The sequence below is a fragment of the Phaenicophaeus curvirostris genome, chromosome 2, assembly GCF_032191515.1.
Source record: "Phaenicophaeus curvirostris isolate KB17595 chromosome 2, BPBGC_Pcur_1.0, whole genome shotgun sequence".
NCBI lineage: Eukaryota > Metazoa > Chordata > Aves > Cuculiformes > Cuculidae > Phaenicophaeus > Phaenicophaeus curvirostris.
The window spans coordinates 61,256,394-61,279,811 of NC_091393.1; the positions used below are offsets into that span (position 1 = coordinate 61,256,394).

General features: G+C 36.0%; 1 protein-coding gene across 3 annotated transcripts in view; it reads right to left on the minus strand.

The window, feature by feature from the left end:
* The window catches only part of PDE10A (phosphodiesterase 10A), a 786,455-nt gene that overhangs the window by 459,387 nt on the left and 303,650 nt on the right, over positions 1-23,418 (minus strand). For all 3 annotated transcript variants that reach the window (XR_011337005.1, XM_069852238.1, XM_069852239.1), the window contains exons 4-10: positions 22,521-22,641; positions 21,957-22,006; positions 9,029-9,169; positions 6,608-6,763; positions 4,709-4,759; positions 2,775-2,833; positions 133-184 (exon numbers count right to left, since the gene is read on the minus strand). Coding sequence is in view for 2 of the 3 variants with exons in the window: in XM_069852238.1 (XP_069708339.1) it covers positions 133-184; positions 2,775-2,833; positions 4,709-4,759; positions 6,608-6,763; positions 9,029-9,169; positions 21,957-22,006; positions 22,521-22,641 (630 nt within the window). In the remaining variant the exon portion in view is untranslated. The remainder of the gene's footprint in view (positions 1-132; positions 185-2,774; positions 2,834-4,708; positions 4,760-6,607; positions 6,764-9,028; positions 9,170-21,956; positions 22,007-22,520; positions 22,642-23,418) is intronic.

Sequence of the window (23,418 nt, forward strand, 5' to 3'; positions counted from 1 at the left end):
AATACTGTTTGTATTGCATGTCCATTATAAACAGTTCATGTATTTCAATGATGTAATGTCTTACTTCAGGGAAAGAATGGAGGACTTCAATAACTAAGACCAACAAACTTAGTAGTGAAAAAGACAACTTACCATTATATGTTCAAGTAGAGAATCTATTGCAACTATATTATCAAAATACGTTCTGCAGAGAAAGAGAAGTCAGTAAATACTGACATATAGTCAAACACTTCTCAAATGGCTAATCGCTTAACAGTGGAGCCCAAATATGTGATAGCAAACTTCTGCACCTTGAAAATCACTAACTGGCTTGCTATAGCACAAGGGAACTGAGAAATGGCCCTAGCTCTGTTCCTTCAAGCCATTATTCTACAATTACACAATTGTGGAATATTCTCCATAAACTGTACAATTTCCTTTGTAGAAAAGGAAAAGACTACCAACTGTTGCCTACCATGGATTGAACAGGCCTCTGCTGAGCAACACCAAGAATGTATCAAAATGCTTTGACACTCTTTACAAATGGAAAATTTTAAAATGAGGCGAAAAAAGGGGGAAAAAAAGCAATCCAGAAGATTAAAAAATAATTTCTTCCATTGCTGATATGTATTTTGAATGCATGTAGATAGTACCTTATTAGGTTGATGCATAGAGGGCTATGTACTCAGAACTAATAAAAACTATGTATTGTAGCTAAATTCAGGTCATATCATCCAACCTTTAACTCTATTTAAAAGGTAACAATATATAAAACTTAATGAGTCTATCAATCAAGGTGTAGCACACTGAAGTTGTAGAAAAAGACTGATCTTATGACTTAAAGAAAAAGAAATACGTCAGTTTCATAGCAAAGTGGTAACTGTCCAAGGACAGTTAAGAACATTGAAAGATAAAGGTCAAACATATTAGTAAAAGAAGTCTAAATCGTCCACATGCCAAGTCTTAATAATCCTCGGATTACAATGTTCCCAGCAGAAAAAGACATTGTCCCATGGCCTTGAACATATACACAGCTCAGTTCTGTTTGGGTCTAGTGGAAAGGAAATATGTAATACATTAATCTTACATTGTCAGGGACTTGAAAAGGTGGAGCGCTGCATACTATGCCCTTTATAAAATGTTACAGAACATGTCCCAGTGACATTGCATGCTAACAATTTCCTCATTGAGTAGGAAAACCTCTTTCCATGTAAGAAAAGGTACAGGCCATTTCTAAGAGCAAATTAATTTCTCGCTAGTGCAAGTCTTTACCTACATGAAGTTCATAGTTACTAGATTATATTCCACTTTCGTGGCTCAAAACACAGGGTTTCTTTTCTGCTAAAACTAAGCAATTCTAGCAATTGATAATATTATACAAGAGGTATTTTCTTACAGAAATACATATTAAGTATTTGCAATATCTAGTCTAATTTTTTTCTTAAAATTGTAAACCAAAGTTCTTTAAAACAATCTCAGTACTATGCACCAAGAGTAAACTGCCAGCCCATAAATTTGGGTAGATTAATATAGAGTTCTCCAGTAAATAAGTTCAGTACAGGTGCTAGCAACATGAAAGCACTCTGGAAGGAACATAATTGTACAAGACACTGCAGTAAGATAGTAGCTCTGGCAAAGGAATGATGAGAGTGTCCTTCAGGAGACACACTCTGTACCTATGCTGAAGTTAAAAAAAAAAAAGGTTATCCCCAAGGTAAAAAAAAAAACTAGGAAAAACATTTGGATGCAAACAGCTTTCCCTCCTTCCTGAAGTGTATCACTCCCCATTCCAGCCTGGTGGACTATGCTGCCTGCATTCCTGAGGAATGGCATAGGAATCTTGGACGTCCTCTAATCTCATCTATTTGAGAATTGTTCTTCAAGACCCATGGAAGTGTTTATAACAGCAAAAATGCGAGACATCTCATCTTTTGACAGAATCATCAGTCCTTCTTCAACAAACTAGTTTGATAAAACACTGTTAAGCACCCCAGACTGTCATTCACAGAAAGTATATCTCTGGTTTGTCTTTTAATATATTGGCTAACTATCTGAAGATGGCAATAGCAGTAGCAAAGAAAAAAGGGATGAAGAAAGAGCAGAACATCTAAAACACTAAACTGATTTTGTGAGTCTAAGCTAAAACTTTCATACTCTTACCATGTTTTCCATTTAATCTTGCATTTATTGTGACAAGAAATTAAATGAAAACATATAACATGCACTTACAGTCTTTAAAAATGAAAACAGAGCCTCTAGAAAATTCAGAGGAAAAGCAATAGTGTGGCAGCCCCAATTCTTCAAGGACATATCTCTGAATTATGTATATTTATGCATATGTGTGTGTGTGTGTACATAAATGTCATGGGGGTGGGGGAGGAGGAAGCTGAAGCAAGCTAAATAACTTTTCATAAAGTTCTTTCAAACCTTCTAAACTTGGCCATGAAGAGAAATGGCAAGCCCATTTGTCATTTCTCAAAAGGTAGACAGGTTTAACTGACAGAAGAGAGGGAAGAAACCCAAGCAGAAGAACATAAGAGTAAACAACCTCTGCGAGGCATAATCAAATGTTACACTTTCTTCTGCACCACCACCAAAAAAAAGGTTTAACAGATATACACAACTGCCACCCACATCGTTGCTTCTTGCCCCTGTGCTGAATTTTGCCCACCCTCTGAGCTGTGCCTTTGCACCTGCTTGTGAGCTACAGAGTAAAACACAGATAGACTAGAATAGCAATATTAGGAAAGCTCATCAAAATAAACTGATGAGATTATAGGGCAAATCAAACTCACTTTGATACATCAAGCAAGAAGTCATTCAGTTCAGTCTGCTTGGCGAGGCCCCGGCACACCTGGAAACACAGATTACGTTATCATTTGCTCCAGAAGAACACAGAAGTCAGAGAGACACAGTAAAAGCATTTCATTTGTATGAAAAAAACACCACTACTAGTATACACATACGTTGCAGCACTGTATAAAATTAAAAACTGGACTTGTGTGCTGGGCTTCAGTCTTGGCTATCTAGCAGGTGAGTTAAAACTGCCAAGTGCAAGTAACATCTTTCTTAAGACACTTTGAAAGATGTTGGTTGTTACACTTGTTCATTTATGCCAGTGAAAGTGTTTGTGGAATCAAGATACCTCCTTATTCAGATCCTGAGTCCTTCTGAGAATGTTGAATATTTTGTTTGCTTTCTTCCTTACTATATATTTGCCACTTTTTTACAGGTTGCATACTAGCATGCAGACACAACTGAAGACTGACATCATGCAAGTTTAGTTAAGCTAAGTAGCAGATGATGTATGGTCAACTTTGGGAGAAATCAGCACGAATATGAACATAAAAGATAGTAGGTATACATTTTAGAAGCAAAGCGCTAGATGAAGCAAAGCTTTTAACTGTATTTTTACTTCACCTAACTGCATACTCTGTATCTAAAGTGAAATTGTAAACCTGTATAGTACTGAAGCAAGAAGTGAGACCAAAAAAAAGAAAGCAAGCCTCTACTGTTTCTACATTTTATTAAATAAAATATCACTCAGAACTAGTCGCATTTGCGATCTGTGCAATGCATATATAAATAAATATACAAAATATCATAAACTACATCAACAAGCCTTACTCTTGTATGACTAAGTAACTAGGTACAGCTTCTTGATATACGCTGCTTCCTAAAGCCCAGCTGTGACTATGGTAGTTATGGCCCAACATCAGATCAAAACTCTTGCATTCTTCTCATGCAAAAACTTAAGAAGGGCAAGCCTCCTGCTTAGCAGAAGGGAAAGAAATTAAAATTACCAGTAGACAGGCTTAAACTAAACTTTCCATGTTCTGTTTTTTTTAGGTGTGAAAGACTTCTCAGTTCAAGTGGTAGCCTGTTACGAAGTGAATAACAACTGCATGTAATTGCTATTCTACAACAGCCTAAACCAGCTAATTCTGCCATGTGCCAGAGTAAATGACCATCCCAAAGACAGTCTTCTAGCACCGAGGTGGCAAATATTACAGATCTAGAAAAGAAAAGCAGGAAGCTTTGTGTGAGTCTTCTGCCAAGTGTACAAAAGACACCTTGAAAAAAAGAATGTCATAAATTTCCTCCTTCGTGTTGACAGAAAAGTCTATTTTAGCATCTTCTGTAAGTTGATGGAATATGTTTAGTTTCAGTGTTTCTGTCTTCTGTTAGCTGAACTAACAAAATATATTAACAAAGTTGCTAAGGTTTGCTCAAGCAGCTTCCGCTGTGTGGACCTTCATTAGGCAAAGCATCCTTAGTGGGAGCAGTCACGGGACCATGAAGCAGCTAGCAAGGATGGCTTGAAGTAGGCTTAGCCAGCAACACCTAGTAATTTCAAATGCAGTATCAGAGCAGGAAAAAAACCAAACCAGTTGGCCTACAGTTGCCTTCTTAAAAGAAAAAAAAAATTGCAAAGTTGTTATAATTCTGCTTTAACAATTATTTATCTACTTTATTAAAGTTTCTTTTTCCTTTAATAAAAATACTGTTTGTTATTTGATACACAGTTGCAAGTGAGGAAAATTAGCTCAATCAATACCAAAAAACATTAGCATAGTTTTCCTAGATTCAGGGAATGGGTCTGAATCAATGTTTTATTAACAGTAGTGACCTCCACCTAAATTGGATCATAATCCATGCTCCTACCAATCATGTCCTGCAGAAGGGTTACAAAATGAAAAAAAATAATTAAAAAAACACTCACACTTACTTGTACTTGATGTATTGCTACTGAAGCCCATGCAAGATTTGCTGTTGCAACCTGAAACAAAAGCAAAGAAACTAATTCTGAAGAAACTTTGAAAACTGCACATCAGTTACATGCTCATTTTTTTCTATCTAGCAGCTAAGTAAATTGACTGAGCTGTTTTAGACAGGTAGGCAGTAACAATTTGTGAGAAGACAGTTATTTTGTGAAAGTCTCAATATACTTGGGAATGTTTCAATTTTAGTAAGGTACATTCAATCATAACAGAATAACCCTTACTTTTTTGTATTAAAAATGCCTACCAGTGCTCTTCAGAAGCAGCATTGGGAACCCATCAGCTCAGAAATACAACATCAAAAGAAACATTCCACAAGCCGAGGGCTTTAAAAATTGCGTTATATGCATTGGTAAAAGGCATCTGCCACAGAAATAAAATATCCCACAGCATCTTTCCAGGGTTGTATCTATTCAGCCACGGCTATTTCAAGCTGCAAACAGGCACTTTTTCTTTCACTATCATTTTGGTGGCAGAAGAACCAGTCCTTATCCCTCAGTTCAAGACCAGTGTTTTAAGTATGACAGTTTCCAGGCAACATTTCAAGCAAATGTCATGTAAACTGCAGTTAACAAAGATGAGCTACTATGCATAATCTCCTGTCCTTGAAACACAGAAGCTTTATAGAAACACAGAGGACAGGAATACAAGAGGTCTTTTGCTGCACACCCTCCTAATGTACATTTGTTTTTTTTAAAAAGAACACACAGTCCACATTTTATAAAAGCTGCTAATGGCATCCAAAGATCTTTCTGAAACATGAAAATGAAAAGAATGCTTTAGAACACTCAGAAAGTGACTTTAAAATATTTTTAAATTACTAATAAAATACTTCTATCTAGCAGTCTTTTCCAAGTATAACATTCATGGACTTCAGTCACATAGGGTAGTTCATATAACATTAAAGATTCATATTTGCACAGAAAAATGCATGTCTGAGATCTATCTGAATTGTAGATTGATTAATGTAATAGGATGATTTTAAAAAATAAATACATTCTGTGTAAGCAGCAGAATTAATAAAGTCTGGTTTTTTATGAATGTCTGTTCCTCGTTTTGTGAGCAGAGACACTGGCATCACCATGCTAATTCAGCCCCCTACCATGGTCTCCACTTACTGGTGAAAAAATACTAGTTGTGAAACTGAGGCTGAAGCAACATTGACTGCCTAAGTAATATAAATGTATAAGTATTATGTTTATGATAGGCTACTTAGGTTACTGATAAACAGAATAGACAATTAAATATTACTGGTTTTTTCTTCTTTGGGAGGGCTAGTTTTAGTGTCTCTTGCCTGCACGTTTTCTGTCCTTTTCACAAGAATAATTATGTTCCATACAGCTAAACTGCTCCATGGTGCATTTCATACCACTATCAAGACAACAGATCGGGCTAGAATTCACCCCATTTTGTCCTAATTTTTGTGTTCAGGTTCCGTTGCCTGGGGAAGGGTCCAGAGAGAAATGAATGGTACTTTCATCTTAATGTGAGAGCCTTCTTAATGTGCAGATGGGCCATAAAAAGGATCCTCATTCAGACATAAGAGTTAAGATGCACTTTTAACACTTTTAATACAGTGATGACGTTTGAGACATCTAGTCTATTTTTAAACTTGTTTGAACTTGGCTAACATCTCGTTGCTTTGGATTGACAAATGGACACGTTCTGACAATGTAGCTACAAAGGTCCTGTATAATTACAGTAAACCATGCAGTATAGAGAAAAGTCATGGAAATGGGAAGTTGGTTATAAATGGCAATATCTGGATGGTAAAGCATCAGAAGGAAAAAAGGGACTTAAGTACCGACCACTGTGGGGAACTGGGGAAAGGCTGGACATGAGCTTACCTCTTGGTGACTAAGGTGGAAGGCTTCCTTGCCCCAGTGACGGTAAAGCTCTAGGATCCCAATCAGGTCACCAATTGCAGTTACAATTGGCAAACATAGAACAGATTGGATACGAGTCCCTGATTCCAGTCCAGTACCTTTGGGAAATCGCTCATCCTAGAAAATGTAAACATAATCTGATAAAATGTAAATATCATAACATTAACATGAAAGATATCCCAATGTTTTCTTCCCTCTCTTGGCTGATCAAATCTGCAGAAAAATGATAAAAATCACTAAAACTCCTATTTCTCAACATAATTAATAGACATTATTAAAACATGTACTAAAAATGCAATTTAAAAAGTCCCAGCATTAATTTACATATATAGATAACATTATTAATGTGAAATCAGAGTTAGCTGTAATATCAGTCCTGGCTTTGTTATGATGAAGTGGACTGCTCAGATTTCACCATTACCAAGCAGACAGCAGTGCTTGCAAGAAACAAACATCAAAACCTGAGGCTAAGGCTTCCACTTATACAGCCACAATCCTCAACCATCTCCCAAGGAGGTAAATGCGTTCTCAAAAAGTTATGCATTAGAGTAAGAATCTTTCTTCTTTACTTGCTTTTGCATGCTAAATAAACCAGTTGCAATAGTTGGAGGAACAAATGGGAAAATAATCCTTCCAGCTGCTATAAAAGACTCAAATTCATAACTTTCACTCTACACAGGGAATGTCTGAGGCTTTATAGCTTTAGTTCCCCATGGAGAAAAACTCACAAAGACCTGAGAAATCAGTTGGATGTTACAGATAGTAAGGCAGTAACTAGCCAACATGAAGTGTGTGACACCCGTTTCATTGCACATCAATCCTCCAGTACTTGATTGTACCAGATGTTCCCTGCAGGCTTTGCTTAGGCAAGACAGACATTTCTTCAAGGCTGATCAAAATCTCTCCTTTTTCAAAGAAAACAGCAAGTAATCTCTACCTTAATTGCTAAGATGACAATCAATCTGAACAGCTAAGAACAAATGACAGACAAAAGAGAATAGGAAGCATTTTGCAACACAGCCTCCTGCTTTCATGTTTTAATTCGGCCCTCCCTCAAAAATGAGCTGACAAGTCTATCTGCAAGCACTTCCCTTTCGCTATTGAGATGCTCCCAAAAATCACATGACAGCAAATGAAAACAAATATTCCTGTTCAGTCAATAATCCACCAATACTGTAAACTAACAAAAAGTTCAAAACTCCTCCCCACTACCTACCCATCCACTCCAAAGTTTTTTATTAATGTAAAATCAAAACATACAGTTCTCATATACAAGGATATGATATTAATTGGAAACTACTAATGACATTTTAAGCCCTGCACGTGACTGAAAAAAACTAACAACACATTAAATCTTTATAGTCCAGGCTGAACAGAAAGCACTGACAGTTACTATATGGAAAGCAACTTCTGCCTTTTGCTTTTGTGGTTCTGTTCGAGTGTACTCACATTAGGCATTTGGTATTTTGTTTAGAGGCTGGGTTGCCCCACAGAGGTCATTCATTTTTCAATATTTTAAAAATAGAGACAGCAATGTCCAATTTTGGCAACAGTATACAAAGATTGTTATTCTGGACAAAAGTCAAAAGGACAGAAAACAATGAAGACGGAAGAGAATTTAAACATCCCTAGTGTTCTCACAACCAGATAATCATAAAGCTTTCTCATAAAGTACAGTTTAAATACCAGTTTCATACAAGTGCATAGATGCAACTAGACAGTGAAGTTTTTCAAAAAATTTAAAGCACGTACATACAGAGTGCCAAGAATTACACAATATCATCTTAGTATTTTTAGAATCCTTTTGATATCAGTTAAATTAGTGTGCCTTTCATGTAGGCCTTTTTTTAAGTATATTTTATATAATTTTATATAATATAAATCCTTTTATAAGTATTCTGTCTTTACATTAGCATAAGCAGAGATCAAGACCCTGTCTAATAGTCAGAATGCTGATTGATATTCTTGTCAGTGTGAGCTTGGCACTGCAATTAAATCAAACTGATTGACTACATTAAGTCTTGTTTGGGATTAGCACACTAAGTAATTCAAGACCAAGAGGACAGGAGTTTTGACTTATAGGTTTGGGGCTTTTTCTCTCCAGGTGACTGTAGTACCATTACTTCCTCTATCTGACAACCAAAAAAATACTAAAGGAATAAATAAATAAATAAATAATCTTTAAACTTTAAAGAAAAATAAAAAAGAGAGAGATTCTGAAATTATTTCATCAAGATAACCCAAACTCAAATTTATTTTCTTGGTAGAGAGAGAGATGTAAATTCTCTCATTATACATTCAGCTCAATAAACATTTCAGCAACAAAATATTCATTCTAAGAACATGCTATAATCATCTCATTAAAAAGAAAAGGCTTTTTACCCCCAGAATATCTTCTACTAACAACGTTTTTCTGGATCTGGCTACATAAGCAGATACTGTAGTGCCATGTGTGATGGGCCCTGCAGGAATGAGCCGTGGATGTCCTTCTTTAGCTCCTGGTGGCGTAAATATACACAGACTCTAGTTAGAAGGAAAAAAAAATAAAAAAAAGAAAGTAATTAGAATGCCCCTCTAAAGTCACCATTCAGACAGTGGATAACTCTTCTGCTGAAAATAGTCATTGCTTATATCAAGGCTGGATTGCATTTACCTTGAATACACAATACACAACAGACTCAAAGGAAAAATTTCACTGTCTAAAATTTCTTTTCTGGGATGCACTCATTTATTTTAACAGAAAATACTCAAGAAGTAGATGTAATCTTTAAATTTCTTGTTTATCTCATCCCAGAAAAAGGTAATTTAAAAATTATTGTTAACATTTTATTTTCTGAAATTCAAGTGACTGCATTTATCCTCTGTACTAGAAGAAATATCTGTTTTACTTCCTGTCTACCTAAAATTATCTCACTTGTTCAGGTATGACAACATTCATACCATGAAACGTCTGATATTTGTTCTACAACAAAAATATTAAACAGGGTAACACCACCAAAATGAATGGGATTGCAAATATTATTTTACAAAGAGAAAATTAAACACACACATAGAGCTTGAACCTACAAACCCAAATGCCAAAAACTCTTCAAATCTAAAATTGCATTCATGTTTGGATGATAACTTTATGGAACTGTAGAGAGCTGGAAAACAATGCCCCCATCACAGTCTCTTTAAAAATTTCCTTTATTTTCCCCCTCATACAACCCGCAAAGAAGCAGTCTGTTAGGGTCAACTGATTTCAAAGTCACAAAAGCACAAAAGAAACCCCGTCTCCAATGCAATCAGCAGGAACAGTTCATTTTACCAGCAAAAATTTCATCTTCTGTTTCCTTTTTTCTACATTCTTCTCATTACGCCCATCAATTCACATGTCTCCTAACAGAATCCCAAAGACACTAAAAATTTTGAAGCATTTATCACTGTCACACCCTACTCAGCAAAGCAGAGCTATTACTATTACGAGGACCAAACGTCCACAGTATCAAATTATGACAATTACCATCTCATCTGTTTCCTACGTTTATCATTCACAAAAGGTTTCTGTAATAGTAGACAAAAGCAGATGTGCAGGTAGTCCAGATTCCAGCAGCTCAGAATGAAGCATTGCCTTGAATGTCTGTACAAAGAACTTTTAGTTTGTTCAAATAAGATTTCAGCCCAGGCTTAGCAGTAAGAGAGGAGCTCCACACTGGAGTTGCTATCATTTAAATATCACGCCATTACATGCATACGCAATTCAAAGAATCATAGAATCACAGAATCATAGAATCATAGAATCATAGAATAACCAGGTTGGAAAAGACTCGCTGGATCATCAAGTCCAACCATTCCTATCAAACACTAAACCAATCCCCTTAGCACCTCGTCCACCCGTGCCTTAAACACCTCCAGGGAAGGTGACTCAACAACCCCCCTGGGCAGCCTGTTCCAGTGCCCAATGACCCTTTCCGTGAAAAATTTTTTCCTAATGTCAAGCCGAAATGTCCCCTGCAGGAGGTTTCCTCGCAGCAAAAAAACCTAACAGAAAATCTATGAAAAAATCCATTGGCCTAATTCAGTAAAGAAATTAAGTTAAGTCTAGGCATTATGAATCAATGGCATTTCTCTTATGTTGTTTTTCTAGACCTGTGTAGTCAGGATCACTGTAACATCTGAGTACTTCACAATCTCCAACTATACATTATTATAACTCCCCTGTCAGTTGGGTAGGGGTGCTATCCTCATTTTATAGATGGAAATTACAATAAAAATTTTGTATTAATATGGTTATTTTGGCTGAGGGTCCAATTACAATTTGAGTACAAACTTCATAGCTTACCACATAGCCAACACAATGCCTTGCACTGCGACTTAGAGCTAGAGCAAGCCAAACGGATCACAAAACAAAAAAAACCTCAGGGTTAAAGAAAGGAGATCAACTTCAGAGATTGATAGTTACCAGTCGGGGCTCTGTGAGACCAGGAAAATTAAACAGCGACTGTTTTCTAGCACAGAACACTAAAGGTACAATTTTCACATGAAAATTTAGTATCTACTGTCAGCTGCAGAAAATAATTATCCCTTCATCAGTCTGCAAACATGCAAGGCACATTATAAAATATATTAAACAATTCCAAAAAAGAACATACAGGACTGTTAAGAAACTAAGAAGATGCAATATAATGCACCACAGGTAGGATTAACAGCATTTTTAAAGGAGAAGGTTGAACTTTATGCTGAAGGAAAAACAAATGGTCAGAGCATGGCATTCACAGCCAAAACCAGAGTTAAGTCTATTCAAGAAGAATCAGTAGTTCAGTGGTCAGGGCATTTAGTAAGTTCAAAAGAAAATGACTCAAGGTTCTGACAAAACCAGTAACTAAGTATGTGTCCTATTCTTAAGCAGAACATCAGGCAGTCTCAAAAAGTTCAGCAAGACAATGAAGACAATCTACTTATTCATTTGTTAATATTGCGGTACAGATGAGAATTAAACTACCTTAAAAGAGAAAAAAGAGCTGCCATGTAGAAATTTAGCTCTGACAAGCCATCTCAGTGTATTTCTTACATCTCACACAATTGGAAAGAAAGATACTTGGAGAAGCTCCACTGAGCGTGCCCAGTATTTACTCCATTTTCATGTAGAATCATAGAATCACTAGGTTGGAAAAGACCTCTTAGATCATTGAGTCCAACCATTCCTACCTTCCACTAAACCATGTCCCTTAGCACCTTGTCTACCCGTCTTTTAAACACCTCCAGGGATGGTGACTCAACCACCTCCCTGGGCAGCCTGTTCCAGTGCCTGATGACCTTTTCTGTTAAAAATTTTTTTCTGATATCCAGCCTTAAGCTCCCCTGGCACAACTTGAGGCCATTCGCCCTTGTCCTGTCCCCTGTCACACGGGAGAAGAGGCCAGCTCCCTCCTCTCTACAGCCTCCTTTCAGGTAGCTGCAGAGAGCGATAAGGTCTTGCATTATGGCACAAATGCATGAAATCTTCACTTTTTCTATTTATTCTGATCCCAAACTTCCACCTTATTCTTCAAAACCATTTACAGTCACAGCTTCTTTAAAGAGTGGTCTTTAGCAGTGAAAGACAATGGAAAATTCAGAATGTTTATTCTCCATATGAATTACAACAACATGCTATAAAAAGACACACACACAAAACTCAAACAAAAGACATAGAAGCGGTACATTGAATCCACCAGAAAAAGCCTGCTCAACTTACCAAAATAAAAATTCCTATTCATTCCTACTTTCTTATAAACAGAAAAAAAAGATATACATATAATTTTTAAATGAGTATCACAGTTACTTGCCTTCACAAGCTTCAGTTTCATGTTTTTACATTCACTTAAAATAGACTGAAAAAGAGAATTTTACATAACAGATACAAAGAAAAGCACCCCATAATCTCAAAAAAGGTACATGATTCCAATAAAACTGAAGAAATCACAGTTCACAATTATTTCAGTGTTCTGGTATAAATAAAATATTTTTTTTAAAAAAATCAAAGCAGCTAGTAGAAGATTTTGGATATAAAGGGCACAGAAATATTGGAATACATATATTCACAAATACTTGATCTGTGAGTATAGGAGAAAGATATACTATTTTAAAAGTATTTCTATATAGTAAGAACAGTAACACTAAAATGAGTTCAATACTGAAGAGTTGGTTCATATTGCAGACTGTTGCAAAATGTAGGAGATTAAACACAATGTTTAAACTCTGCATTATGTAGTCTACCTTATGAGTTAAATTAAATTAACAGGACACTGAAGTCCAAAGTTGATCTCTCCACTTTGATTCACATCGTCTTTCTTAGTTTTTCTTAAGACATATTTGGTTCTTAATGCCAAGACAGCAGTGTGCGATGCTTAGCAAAGTAATTGTGTTATTTAATTTACACGTATAAAATGTGCTTTTCCACACTGCTCTCGAGTCATGTCCACAACTAAATATAAAACAATGCACAAATCTTTCTCTTCTCAGAAACAGCCAAACCTAAACAGCCACTTTCACCAGAAAACAAAGAATTCACTTCTTTCATACATATGCATTTTTCTCCAGAAAAGGCCTTTCTTGGATCTTCAATAGCCAAAAAATGTGTTAAGAACATTAAGTGCTACTAACAAAAGTTCCTTTTTCTGGCACAGTCTTTCCCATGCCCTTGTATAATCATCATTTTGGCTGGTAAACCTGTCTGTTGCTACCACCATGAAGTACTGCTGCAAATATGCATACCTATAATGAAAAAAGTTTGTGCACTTTATTTTACTTCCAGTAATGAAAAGAGTTTTGCAGAAGCAATCCCATTCTTCTTATAGGAAATGACACAAGGGGTCAGTGGTCAAAACACCCTTCAAACTATCCAGCAGGTTCTAAATTTGCCACTATTCCTCCTTTAAACAGGTATAACAGTAAGACTGTGCTAGAACAGATCTCCCTCTAGACCTCAAAAACCAACCCTTGATCTCCAAGGCCACAGAATAATTAATAATCTTATCCCAATCATACAGCACTATTAAAAAGAAAGGCTAACTTTTTCATAACCGTGTATAAGCTGCAATTAGTCCATAAGCTTCTACTATTCCACAATTAGTTTATACACAATGAAATTTCATGACTATTGATGCATTCCATATACAATCAATTGAAATCTGAATTAGTTTTAACATTTATTTGCAATCAAGGATGTGGAAATTACTTGAGTTTTATTAGAGTTTTGTTAGTAAAGCTTTTGAATCCATCAGTGGCGAAATCAGCCAAACAAAATGCAGTAAGAACAAAAAAAGCTGTGCTGTGCTCTACTACAGCATGTTACTGAAATAATTTCTGAGGCATCTCAAAAACACAGCTTTAAGGGAATCTCCTTAATGACCATTGCCCAGAACCACAAAGTTTTTTCACATCACCTATTAATTCCCTGTTTTTCATTCTGCTTAAGGAAATATTTATAAAAGTACTGTAGTAATAATAAAATTTGGGGTTCGCCTACTTTCTTCTAGCCACGAATCACTCCATCATTCCTTCAATTTGCAAATGCACATTCCAATCATCCTTCATCAGCTCAAAGGGTTATTAGAAATGTTCCCATGTAGACATCATATATATTGTATACAGTTTCATAAGTAAATGAAGAAATGGATAGATTGCTTGCTTTTCTTCGGTGGGTTTGAATATTTCACTTCAAAAACAGAGTAACAGTTTACACTTCTAGTAATAACACTGAATAGTGATTAACAATACAAATTAGGAACCAGTGGATTTTCAAGCACAACTTATTCTCATATATCTTTTTCTGTTGACTATAATTTCCCATAATTTCCCAAATACTACACGGACAACTCAAAGTGCAATAAAAGGAAAGAAGTTGAGGAGACAGCAGGATGCCTGTGCACTGCTCACAGTATCTTTTGCTGCTATAATCACTTGCACTGAGAATGTAAATCATTATCAGAAACAAATATGAATAGCTCTTTATTGACATTACAATGTCACTGTCTCTCTCCTGGCAAAAGTTAAGTAATCTAGTGTAGACAGAGCAATAAATACATCTGCCAATGAAGGAGAAGGCAAACAAGATGGGAAAGTCACTCTGGGATTGATAATCTACCAAAAGAGCAAACTGGCTTGGACAGTGAATCCTGTGGAAGATCCAGGTTCATGCATTCTGGCACCCAGGAGCCCACAGGATCTTACAACTCCCTAGTCTGAATCTTTTTGGAAAGCTCCACGTGGTGATGGACTTCTTTCTTTAAACACAGTTAGGCTGAAGTCTGACACCACAAACCTCCTGTACTTTGTTGGAACCTCAGCATACACAAGGTTCCTCCTTTCCTGTTTTCTGTGACATGACAGATTGTTACAGCTGGGCCAAAATATTCAAAATTATTCCTTCTGTCCTAGTTTAAAATCTTTGCTCACTTTGATAAAGTCTCTCAGTCTTTACCTCTTCTGATGAAGAGATGAACTACAAGTGTAAACACTAGTTTTCTAGTGGCTGGTGGTGTACAGCCTGTGGGAATCCAGCACAACATGAAATAACAACCCACAAAAGGTAGAAACCACTTAAATAACTACATAAAGTTTGCCAGGGCTTGATCTGAACTGCTAACAGGTATGGCTCGCCATTTCACAAATTGCTCAGTTGTTTCTTCTTCTTTTATAATAATCTTTATAAGTAAGTAAGTAAATACCAATCATAAACCGGTATTTCTAAAATTTCTTTGAAGGAACAAGATCTGGATAATGAGGTTTAATTATTAGAATGATGGTTGACGTATACATGAAAAGCATTCCATTAACAAACTGTTCTAGTGGTAAGGGTGACTGGCTCCTGATATAGTTTTTTCCACAGCAAATTTTGCTGAAAAAAAATGGCCCTAAAAATGCTTAATGGAAAATCATTTAATACACAACTGACATTAAATGAAAGACTTAATACTAAAGCATTGCTACACAACTTGATGTTTGGAAAAAAAAACTGAAGAGAAATGGGAATTAAACAAGTTGATATTAAGTGAGCTTAATGGTCTTTTCTGCTCAAATCCCTTCCTGTTCAGAAACAGCAATTTATTTCTACTCTTGGTAAAGGGTGTAACACCCTACATCTAAGACCACATAGCCTGATGAGAAAAAGGTATAAAGGCTGTGCCCTAAGGCCAGTCTTTTTGCAGGAACATTATAACAAGCAATGATGACCAATAAAACTAAACAAACAGAACTAATTCAGAAAGTATCCGCAGGCAAAAACATTGGATTTGTAAACTGGCTAAGTTGAAGCCCAATACTATCATGCTATCATGAGAGTTGGGGTTGTTCAGCCTTGAGAAGGGAAGGCTCTCAGGACACCTTATAGTGACCTTCCAGTATCTGAAGGGGCTACAGCAAAGCTGGAGAGGGACTGTTTACTTACAGGCTGTAGAAACAAGTAGTAGTTTGTGGCAGTTGTAATATTTTCATTTCCAGTTGACTTACACAATTGAAAAATGCCACAAGAGTTATACTAGTTCATTGACACAGAAAAGAGAGTCAAAATGCCTCTCTTCCACCACTGCCGTTTTAAGGCATGGTCAGCTAAGTATGTTTTGAAAAGATGTTTGTCCAGACAGTTCTCAAACACCTCCAGGGATGAGGATCTGTGAGCTTCCACAAGGAACACACTGTAGTACTTCATTATAGCCATAGCTGGGGAAGCTTTCTTAATGCCAGTTCAAGCCCACTGCTTCTTGCCCTACACACCACAGGTATGAAGAAGAGATGATTCCTTTCCTTTCTGCCTTATCCAGGCATATCACCACCTCTGAACTTTGTTTTCTTTAGACTATGAAATAACAGTTCTTTTGTCTCTCAAACATTGTCCCTGTTCTCTCCTAGACACACTTCAGCTTTTTTTTCTTAAATATGCAATGCTCGAACTAGACTGATTATTCCACCTAACACCTTAGCAGTGGGCAGAGGAATGGGAAAATCACTTTACATGAAGGCTAGATTTCTTCTTCTGACAGACAACAGTGTTTTTTTTTTTTCTACAGCAATGATATTGCTGACTCACGTTTACCTTTAAATGCATTGCAAATCCCAGAATCTATCTCTAAGTCATCTGCCCAACAGAGATTCCTCACTGAAACAGTTTCCAGTTTCTTCAGATTCACAAGATTGTTTTGAATTCTAATCCATCCCTACAAACACATCTGCAGTCCTTCCCATTTTCATGTAAAATGCAAATTTAATAAGCGTATATAGTTCCTTCACTAATGCATTAATGAGTATACTAAGCAAAACCAGATTCAGGACAAATCCTTGAGGATTTATGCAAAATACCCTCCTATTCTGACAGTGAACCACAAAAACTCATCACTGTCTATTTTTCTAAACTGTTCTGCATCCTACCTATAGGAAATCCATCATGACCATATTCCACAAGCCCATTTACTTGGATATTAAATGAAACAAGATAGAAATTTCACTAAAATATATCTTGAGTGTTATTTATCTAATATCTTTTAGTTTGACAATTTATTGACTCGGATACTATAATTCAACAGCTTTCCCTTTCTCCTGAGTATCACTGTTTATTGGCAAATAAGAAAGCAACATATTTCTACTACTTTATATATGAAAAGCGTATACCATGTTAGAATGGATACAGTGGTCCAGAGACCAACATTTTCTGAACTGATGTGCAGCTAGAAGGGCTTCACCTGGAAACATGTTTATAAGACTCAAATTTCAGAGAAGATATGTACACATTCAAAATAACATTCCTTAGTCTGGCACAAAAACCCGAGACAGTTAGCAAGCAGTAGATGTTTTTCTTTGGTTCTTAATGATTCAAATCACCCATCTCATAAATTCACTAGGTGGCACTCTACACCAAGCTGCAACAATTTCTGTATAATCAGAAATTCTAGCATAACTTAAGATACACCCTGAAGCACAGTGTATGTGCACATATTTGTGGCCTCACATAATTATGTCTTACAATAAAGCTATTGGACACTTTTATCTGAAGTAAGGATGATCAGTTTGTCAACACAGCTTGCAGTTTCAAGAAGTAAGTTACATTGAACAAGACATAGTAAAAGCAACTTTAAGGGTATTTCTATTAAATTTGAAGTCATACTTCCATACATAGGAATCACAATTCAATCATGAGATGAATTATGTACATAAGGACTATAAACAAGAAGCATTTGAGGAATCAGATAATATAATAATATGCTAGAAACTCTGTAGCTGTGATAACTATTTTGGAATTATTGCCTTGTAAAGATGTCACCTTATGGGCTTAAATCCATGCCCTGTCAGGACGGTACTTAGGCATGTTGATTTACACACACCATCCAATATGAGGATTTCTGTAAATCCTTTAAGTCGTGTTTGAAGATGATATTCAATTAAAGTCATAACATGAGATTTATGAACTATATATTAATTCCCATAAGGAATAAACCAGAAAACTGAAATAAAGTCAAGCACTTTCATGTAGAGTTGTGAAACATCCCTGTTCGATTTGGAAGTGTTTCCAGTCTCCAATACACAGCATTTGCAAAATGGCTGTTATGTACCTTAAGACTAAATAATTTTATTTGCATAACTGCACTAATCCATGGACAAGGATAATTTCTTAGACAAGGAGAAACTTCAAAAATCAGAGGCAGTACAGGTATAGCTCTGTTCAGATCACTTGACCCTGATGAGGAATCTATATTGGGTCTCATACCTGAGTATTTTGGAATGCATTCTACCATATGTATAGCATATGCAAAACCAGATTCTGATACACAAGGCAACACTATGGGGAAGGAAAGAGTTCAGCATGCAAGTGATACCTGCTTGGTGGCAATAATGTGAAAAGCAGAATCACACTATCAGACCACTCTTAGCAAGAAGTGTGGATGAATGCTAGTACTCCCAAGCAATTTGAACAGCCTGAAGACTGCTGAAATATCTGAACAGGCCACACTCATTCTGGTGCCAGTTCTGAGTAATATTTGCATAAAGAAATGCACTGTAACCTGCAACTGGTGCCACATCTTCCATTTCAAGCAAATTCACCCAAGTGAGGATCCTGACATGTCAACCAGAAATTACCTTGTCCTTAAACTGTTATACAACTCTAATACAAGTCAAGATACAGCTTTGTGTACTTCAATACAGAGAAAGAAAACCAGGCCATAAAGAAACTACATATGGACAAAAATTTTAGCAAACACACACCTATGCTCTAAACTTCACAGGATTTTTTTCTGAAACAGGGTCCTCCTTTAAAGGTTGGTTTATCATCCATTTGGCAAAAAGAAAACCCAGCTAACTGAGAGCTTTTCTTCACATTAAAAGAATATGCTTTCAGTTCTAATATAATTCTCATGTAAGAGAAGTACTGCCCATATTAAAACTTTCAGAAAAGATTTACAATGAATTCTTAGTAACCTATGGAAAAAAAGTGCAATGATATAGCAACCCTCTCAATATCATGAAAAAAACAGCACACAGTATGTGGTAATCATTTGCTGGTTTTCATTTTGTAATAGCTGAAATTTATGTAAAAGGAAGTTATTGTCTATCCTAATTAGAAACTCACTATTTAACCTAGGCTAAAGGTAGTAATGGAAATCTCATATTGCAAGAACTTTCCTTAGTTGAGATTAACACATGTCAAGATTCTTAAATTTGGACTTCTTTAAACAAACGCCAGTATACCCTTACATATTTACAGTGGGAACTGAAACAAAGGACAGTTAATACAGTTAATACGTTTTGCTTCAGTTTTGGTTCTAAGTTCCCTTACAGAATATAGTCAGAACGAACATCACAAAACTATTCAGGAGAAAGTAGGTATCTACCTATTAACAGGATTCCTCCATTCTTACACAATCCCCACCCAGTATCTAATTCTCTAAAACACACAGACACACACTCCAGAAAACCTATATTCAGTCACAAATTTTTTCTTTGAAAGTATGGTGGAAATAACTGCTATGTCAGCTCTAGTTCTGAAACACAAGGCTGCTGGATGGATAAATACAAGCAGATTTATGTATATTTCTGAAGCTAACAAATAAAAGGCCAAATGCTAAAATTGAAAAAAAGAAAAAAAACCCACTTTTGCTGGAATTTGTGTAACCTAAGTCGCAAAGCAAGCATCAAAAAATTAAGCCACCAAAACACAGAAGTCATTCTTAAACATGTGGCTATAGGTGTTCAGCAACTACTTTGTCTAGGCTAATGATAGGGGGTTTTACCATTTTTTTTTAAACCTCAGCTTAAAGAATTAGCTCCTTTCTGCCGTTTACACTACACAGAATTTTTTCCCTTTTAAAAAAGATAATTACTAACAATAAATAAAAATATATTGCCAGTATTTGCTGGACAATGGTTAATCTCACTTAGACACATCCTTTAAATTAAATATTCAAGAGACAAAGACATCCAAATTAATTTTCAATAACAATTTCTTACAAGTAGACCAATGCATTATCATTTAGTTTGAAGACTACAAACATGAGACTGGCCCAATGCCCATTAATTTGAATGGAAAATCTCACATTAACTTCAAAGGACTTGGGATCAGTCCCCATAATAACTACATAAAGAATACTCCATTTTTGGAAATGCAGCTACATAGCAGCGGTTATTAAAGGAAAGGTGTGGTTTTAGTTGGAATCTTCTTCAGGAAAGAAGGAAAGCAAATAGATTCAACCGCCTCACAGGCTATTATAGAAGAGAATAGAACAGACTAGACTAGAATAGAGTAGCAGAAAATCATAAAAAGCCCAGGCTTTTAAGGTTTCAGAAGACCAGGAGGAACCCTGCATTATACCACATTGATCTAATAGGAAAAATGTCACCACAGTAAGAATTCTCTAGATCTCAAACCGTAAACTTAATTTTATCGTTATCTTTTACAAAGCATTAAGAGATGAACACGCTCAGCTGGCATGTAGTTACGACCACTGAAGCTCTCCAGTGCTGTGCATTCAGAATGGATTGTTGCACTTCATGTAATATCCTGCCTTTGGCAGCAGGAGAAAGCTCTTCAGAGATGCTTTGCATTACCTCCCACCTATGACAGTGGACACTGTCACCTACTAGTAAGACCCGAAGATTGTACTCAAAAAGGATGACCAATGTTACTTAAATTACACCCCTCAGTGAAATGGTTATTAAAAATACATGCTATTTACATACTTCCAGAAGTCATTGAGAGTAGACCCAATTTCTGAATAATAAAATTGAGTATCTTTATTCTAGAAATAACGAATAAATGAAAACAATGCAAAACCCATTTCCATTTCTTTTAGTAAATTTCCATATGGGCCTTCTTCCACATCCTTCAAATTGGCCACTACCTTTTTGAATAAGTAAAAAATATTTTCAGGCAAGGCTCAAGTCACCCATAGGTTTGTACATCTTCAGTCCTGTTTACATTGTTTAAAAAATGTCCTTCTTTCCCTTTGTCTCAATCCAATTATTTCACAGAGAGCAAAGGAAACTGGCTAACGGAATATGCAAATATAAACTGTTAAAACTGGCTGTGTAAAGTAAGGAAACAAAACCAGTGAAAAATATTTTCCTGTCTAGTTATTTTTCAGTAATTTTGTTTCTTCAATTAATGAAAGATAAAATTTCTGAAAAATTTTAAGTTGATGGAATTGGCTGAAGCATAAACAGCATTTCCTCCTTGGTAGCCATCCAAAGTAACTGAGAATCTTGTATTATAATGGTAACTGTACAAAGTAATCTGGATATATAAAAAACACAACATATTCTAAATGCCAAATAATAAAATAGCAAATATTGAACCCATTTTTATTCAAATTATTACATCAGAAACTAATTTCATTCAAGCTAACTAAAGTCTACATCTGAAATGTACATTATCTCACTATCAAGTTGTAGCTGGCAGTTAATAGAAGACCTGATAGCATTAAAAAAAAATAAATCAAAGGGCTAACTAGATTAAACTAACAGGCTATGCAGAGAGTAAATCCAAGTAAAGTTTTCTGTTTCTTATAGACAACTAATAACAGGCTAAATTGCAAGTGAAATTGCTACAAACAGCAGCACCACAGCTGAATCTTTAAAAAAATTAAAAGGCCAAGGATCTAAATGCATGAAACATTTTTTCATTATCACTACGTTCAATAAACTTCTATTTTACAGAAATAAAGATAACAAAAAGCTAATATTCAGCACTCAGGTAATATTTCCTGCTAAATGATGGGCAGAATAAAATCAAAATATCATTGTGGAACTGAAAAATGCACTTGTCACTGTACAGAAAAGCAGCAGTTTAATCCAGTATACTTACATTATTGCATTCTCCCAGGAAATATAGTGCAAATCCATCAGCTTTTGTAGCTGTCAAAGCAATAATAAAAGAAATAATTGTACTCACAGGGGAAAATCGAACTCACACAAGCCCTCTGAGGTGAAACCACAGATTCAATTCCACTTAGGACAAACATCTAAAATTGTAAAGGTGAATGTCTGTTGCTGTATCCCAGACTTTTAAAAGTCAGAGGTAAGAGATAATTCTTGTTCTCTCTATTGTAATTTTTTTTTTTTTTTTTACTTTCAATATTGACATTGCAACACCATCATAACTAGAAGAGTCTATTCTTTGGTTCATTTAACACGGGACTCTGATTTTGCAATTAGATGCAAAACTCTCACCAAAGATGAAACTCCCTTAAGTGCAGTCAGATATTCACTGAGCTACAGAAGGCAAGTAAGTTCATACTAAGACAACATCGAAAAAAAACCAAAAACACTGCCAAGCCTCAATACCTGTCTTTATTAATTAACCTGTGTAAACATGTACTGTGTATGGATGCCAAGTAACAGCTCAGAGACATCTGATTATCCTTCTTACCTATTTTAATGATGCTGCTCAATTCATACAGAAGTAGTTGGTTATCTCCTCCTGTATCCAGGCGCTGTTCTATGTAGCTGTTCAATTCGTACACTACACCTTGCATATTTGTATCCTGGTACTAAAGAAGCAAAGACAAGAAAAACATTTTAGAATAAGTCAGATGTATTTTGTGGGTTTAAAACATATAAATTCATTAAAAATAATGTATTGAGATTTCAATACCAAGTCAATCGTGACTGTCCTAATCCAGCTGTCTGAAGATCTGGGTCACTGCCAAGCAAGAGGCACAGCACTGCACTGTACGCTCCATTAGACATTTCCTCAAAGAGTACCAAGTACAACACTGAGCAATTAGTAATCATCTAAACTTGGCCAAGGCCACAATGTCTTAAGAAGAAACTGAGATATGCTGCAAGTAAAAGGTAAATATTCTTCAACTCCTTCCTCCTAAGCTCCTACTCCACCAGAAAAGGAGGCAACTAGCTGCTTTTGCCAGTATGTTCCACCTCAAATTCATGAACAAAACAGAAGAACTGTGCCAAGCACCAGACCTTTGAGGAAGTAGCTCAAGGAGCTAATCCTTTCAAATACAACAGCAACTGACACCAACAGACCAAAGGACAGAAACTGCATGAGTCAAAATCATGCTAGCCACTGCGGCCTAATAGGCATTTGTTTCCACTGAAGATTGCAGACTAAGCCACAATGAGATTACATATCAGTTAGGATATTAAGATGGGAGCAAAGGGGTGCTGGTTGCTGGTACAATGAAACAGTTTGACATGGCTAAAAACGCTCAGGAAAGGAGATGCAGCATCCTTTCAGCGGCCCAGCTGCATTTGATTATTTAGGTCCCAAGTCCTGAAACTACGTACCGAAGGGCTGATAAAACTGG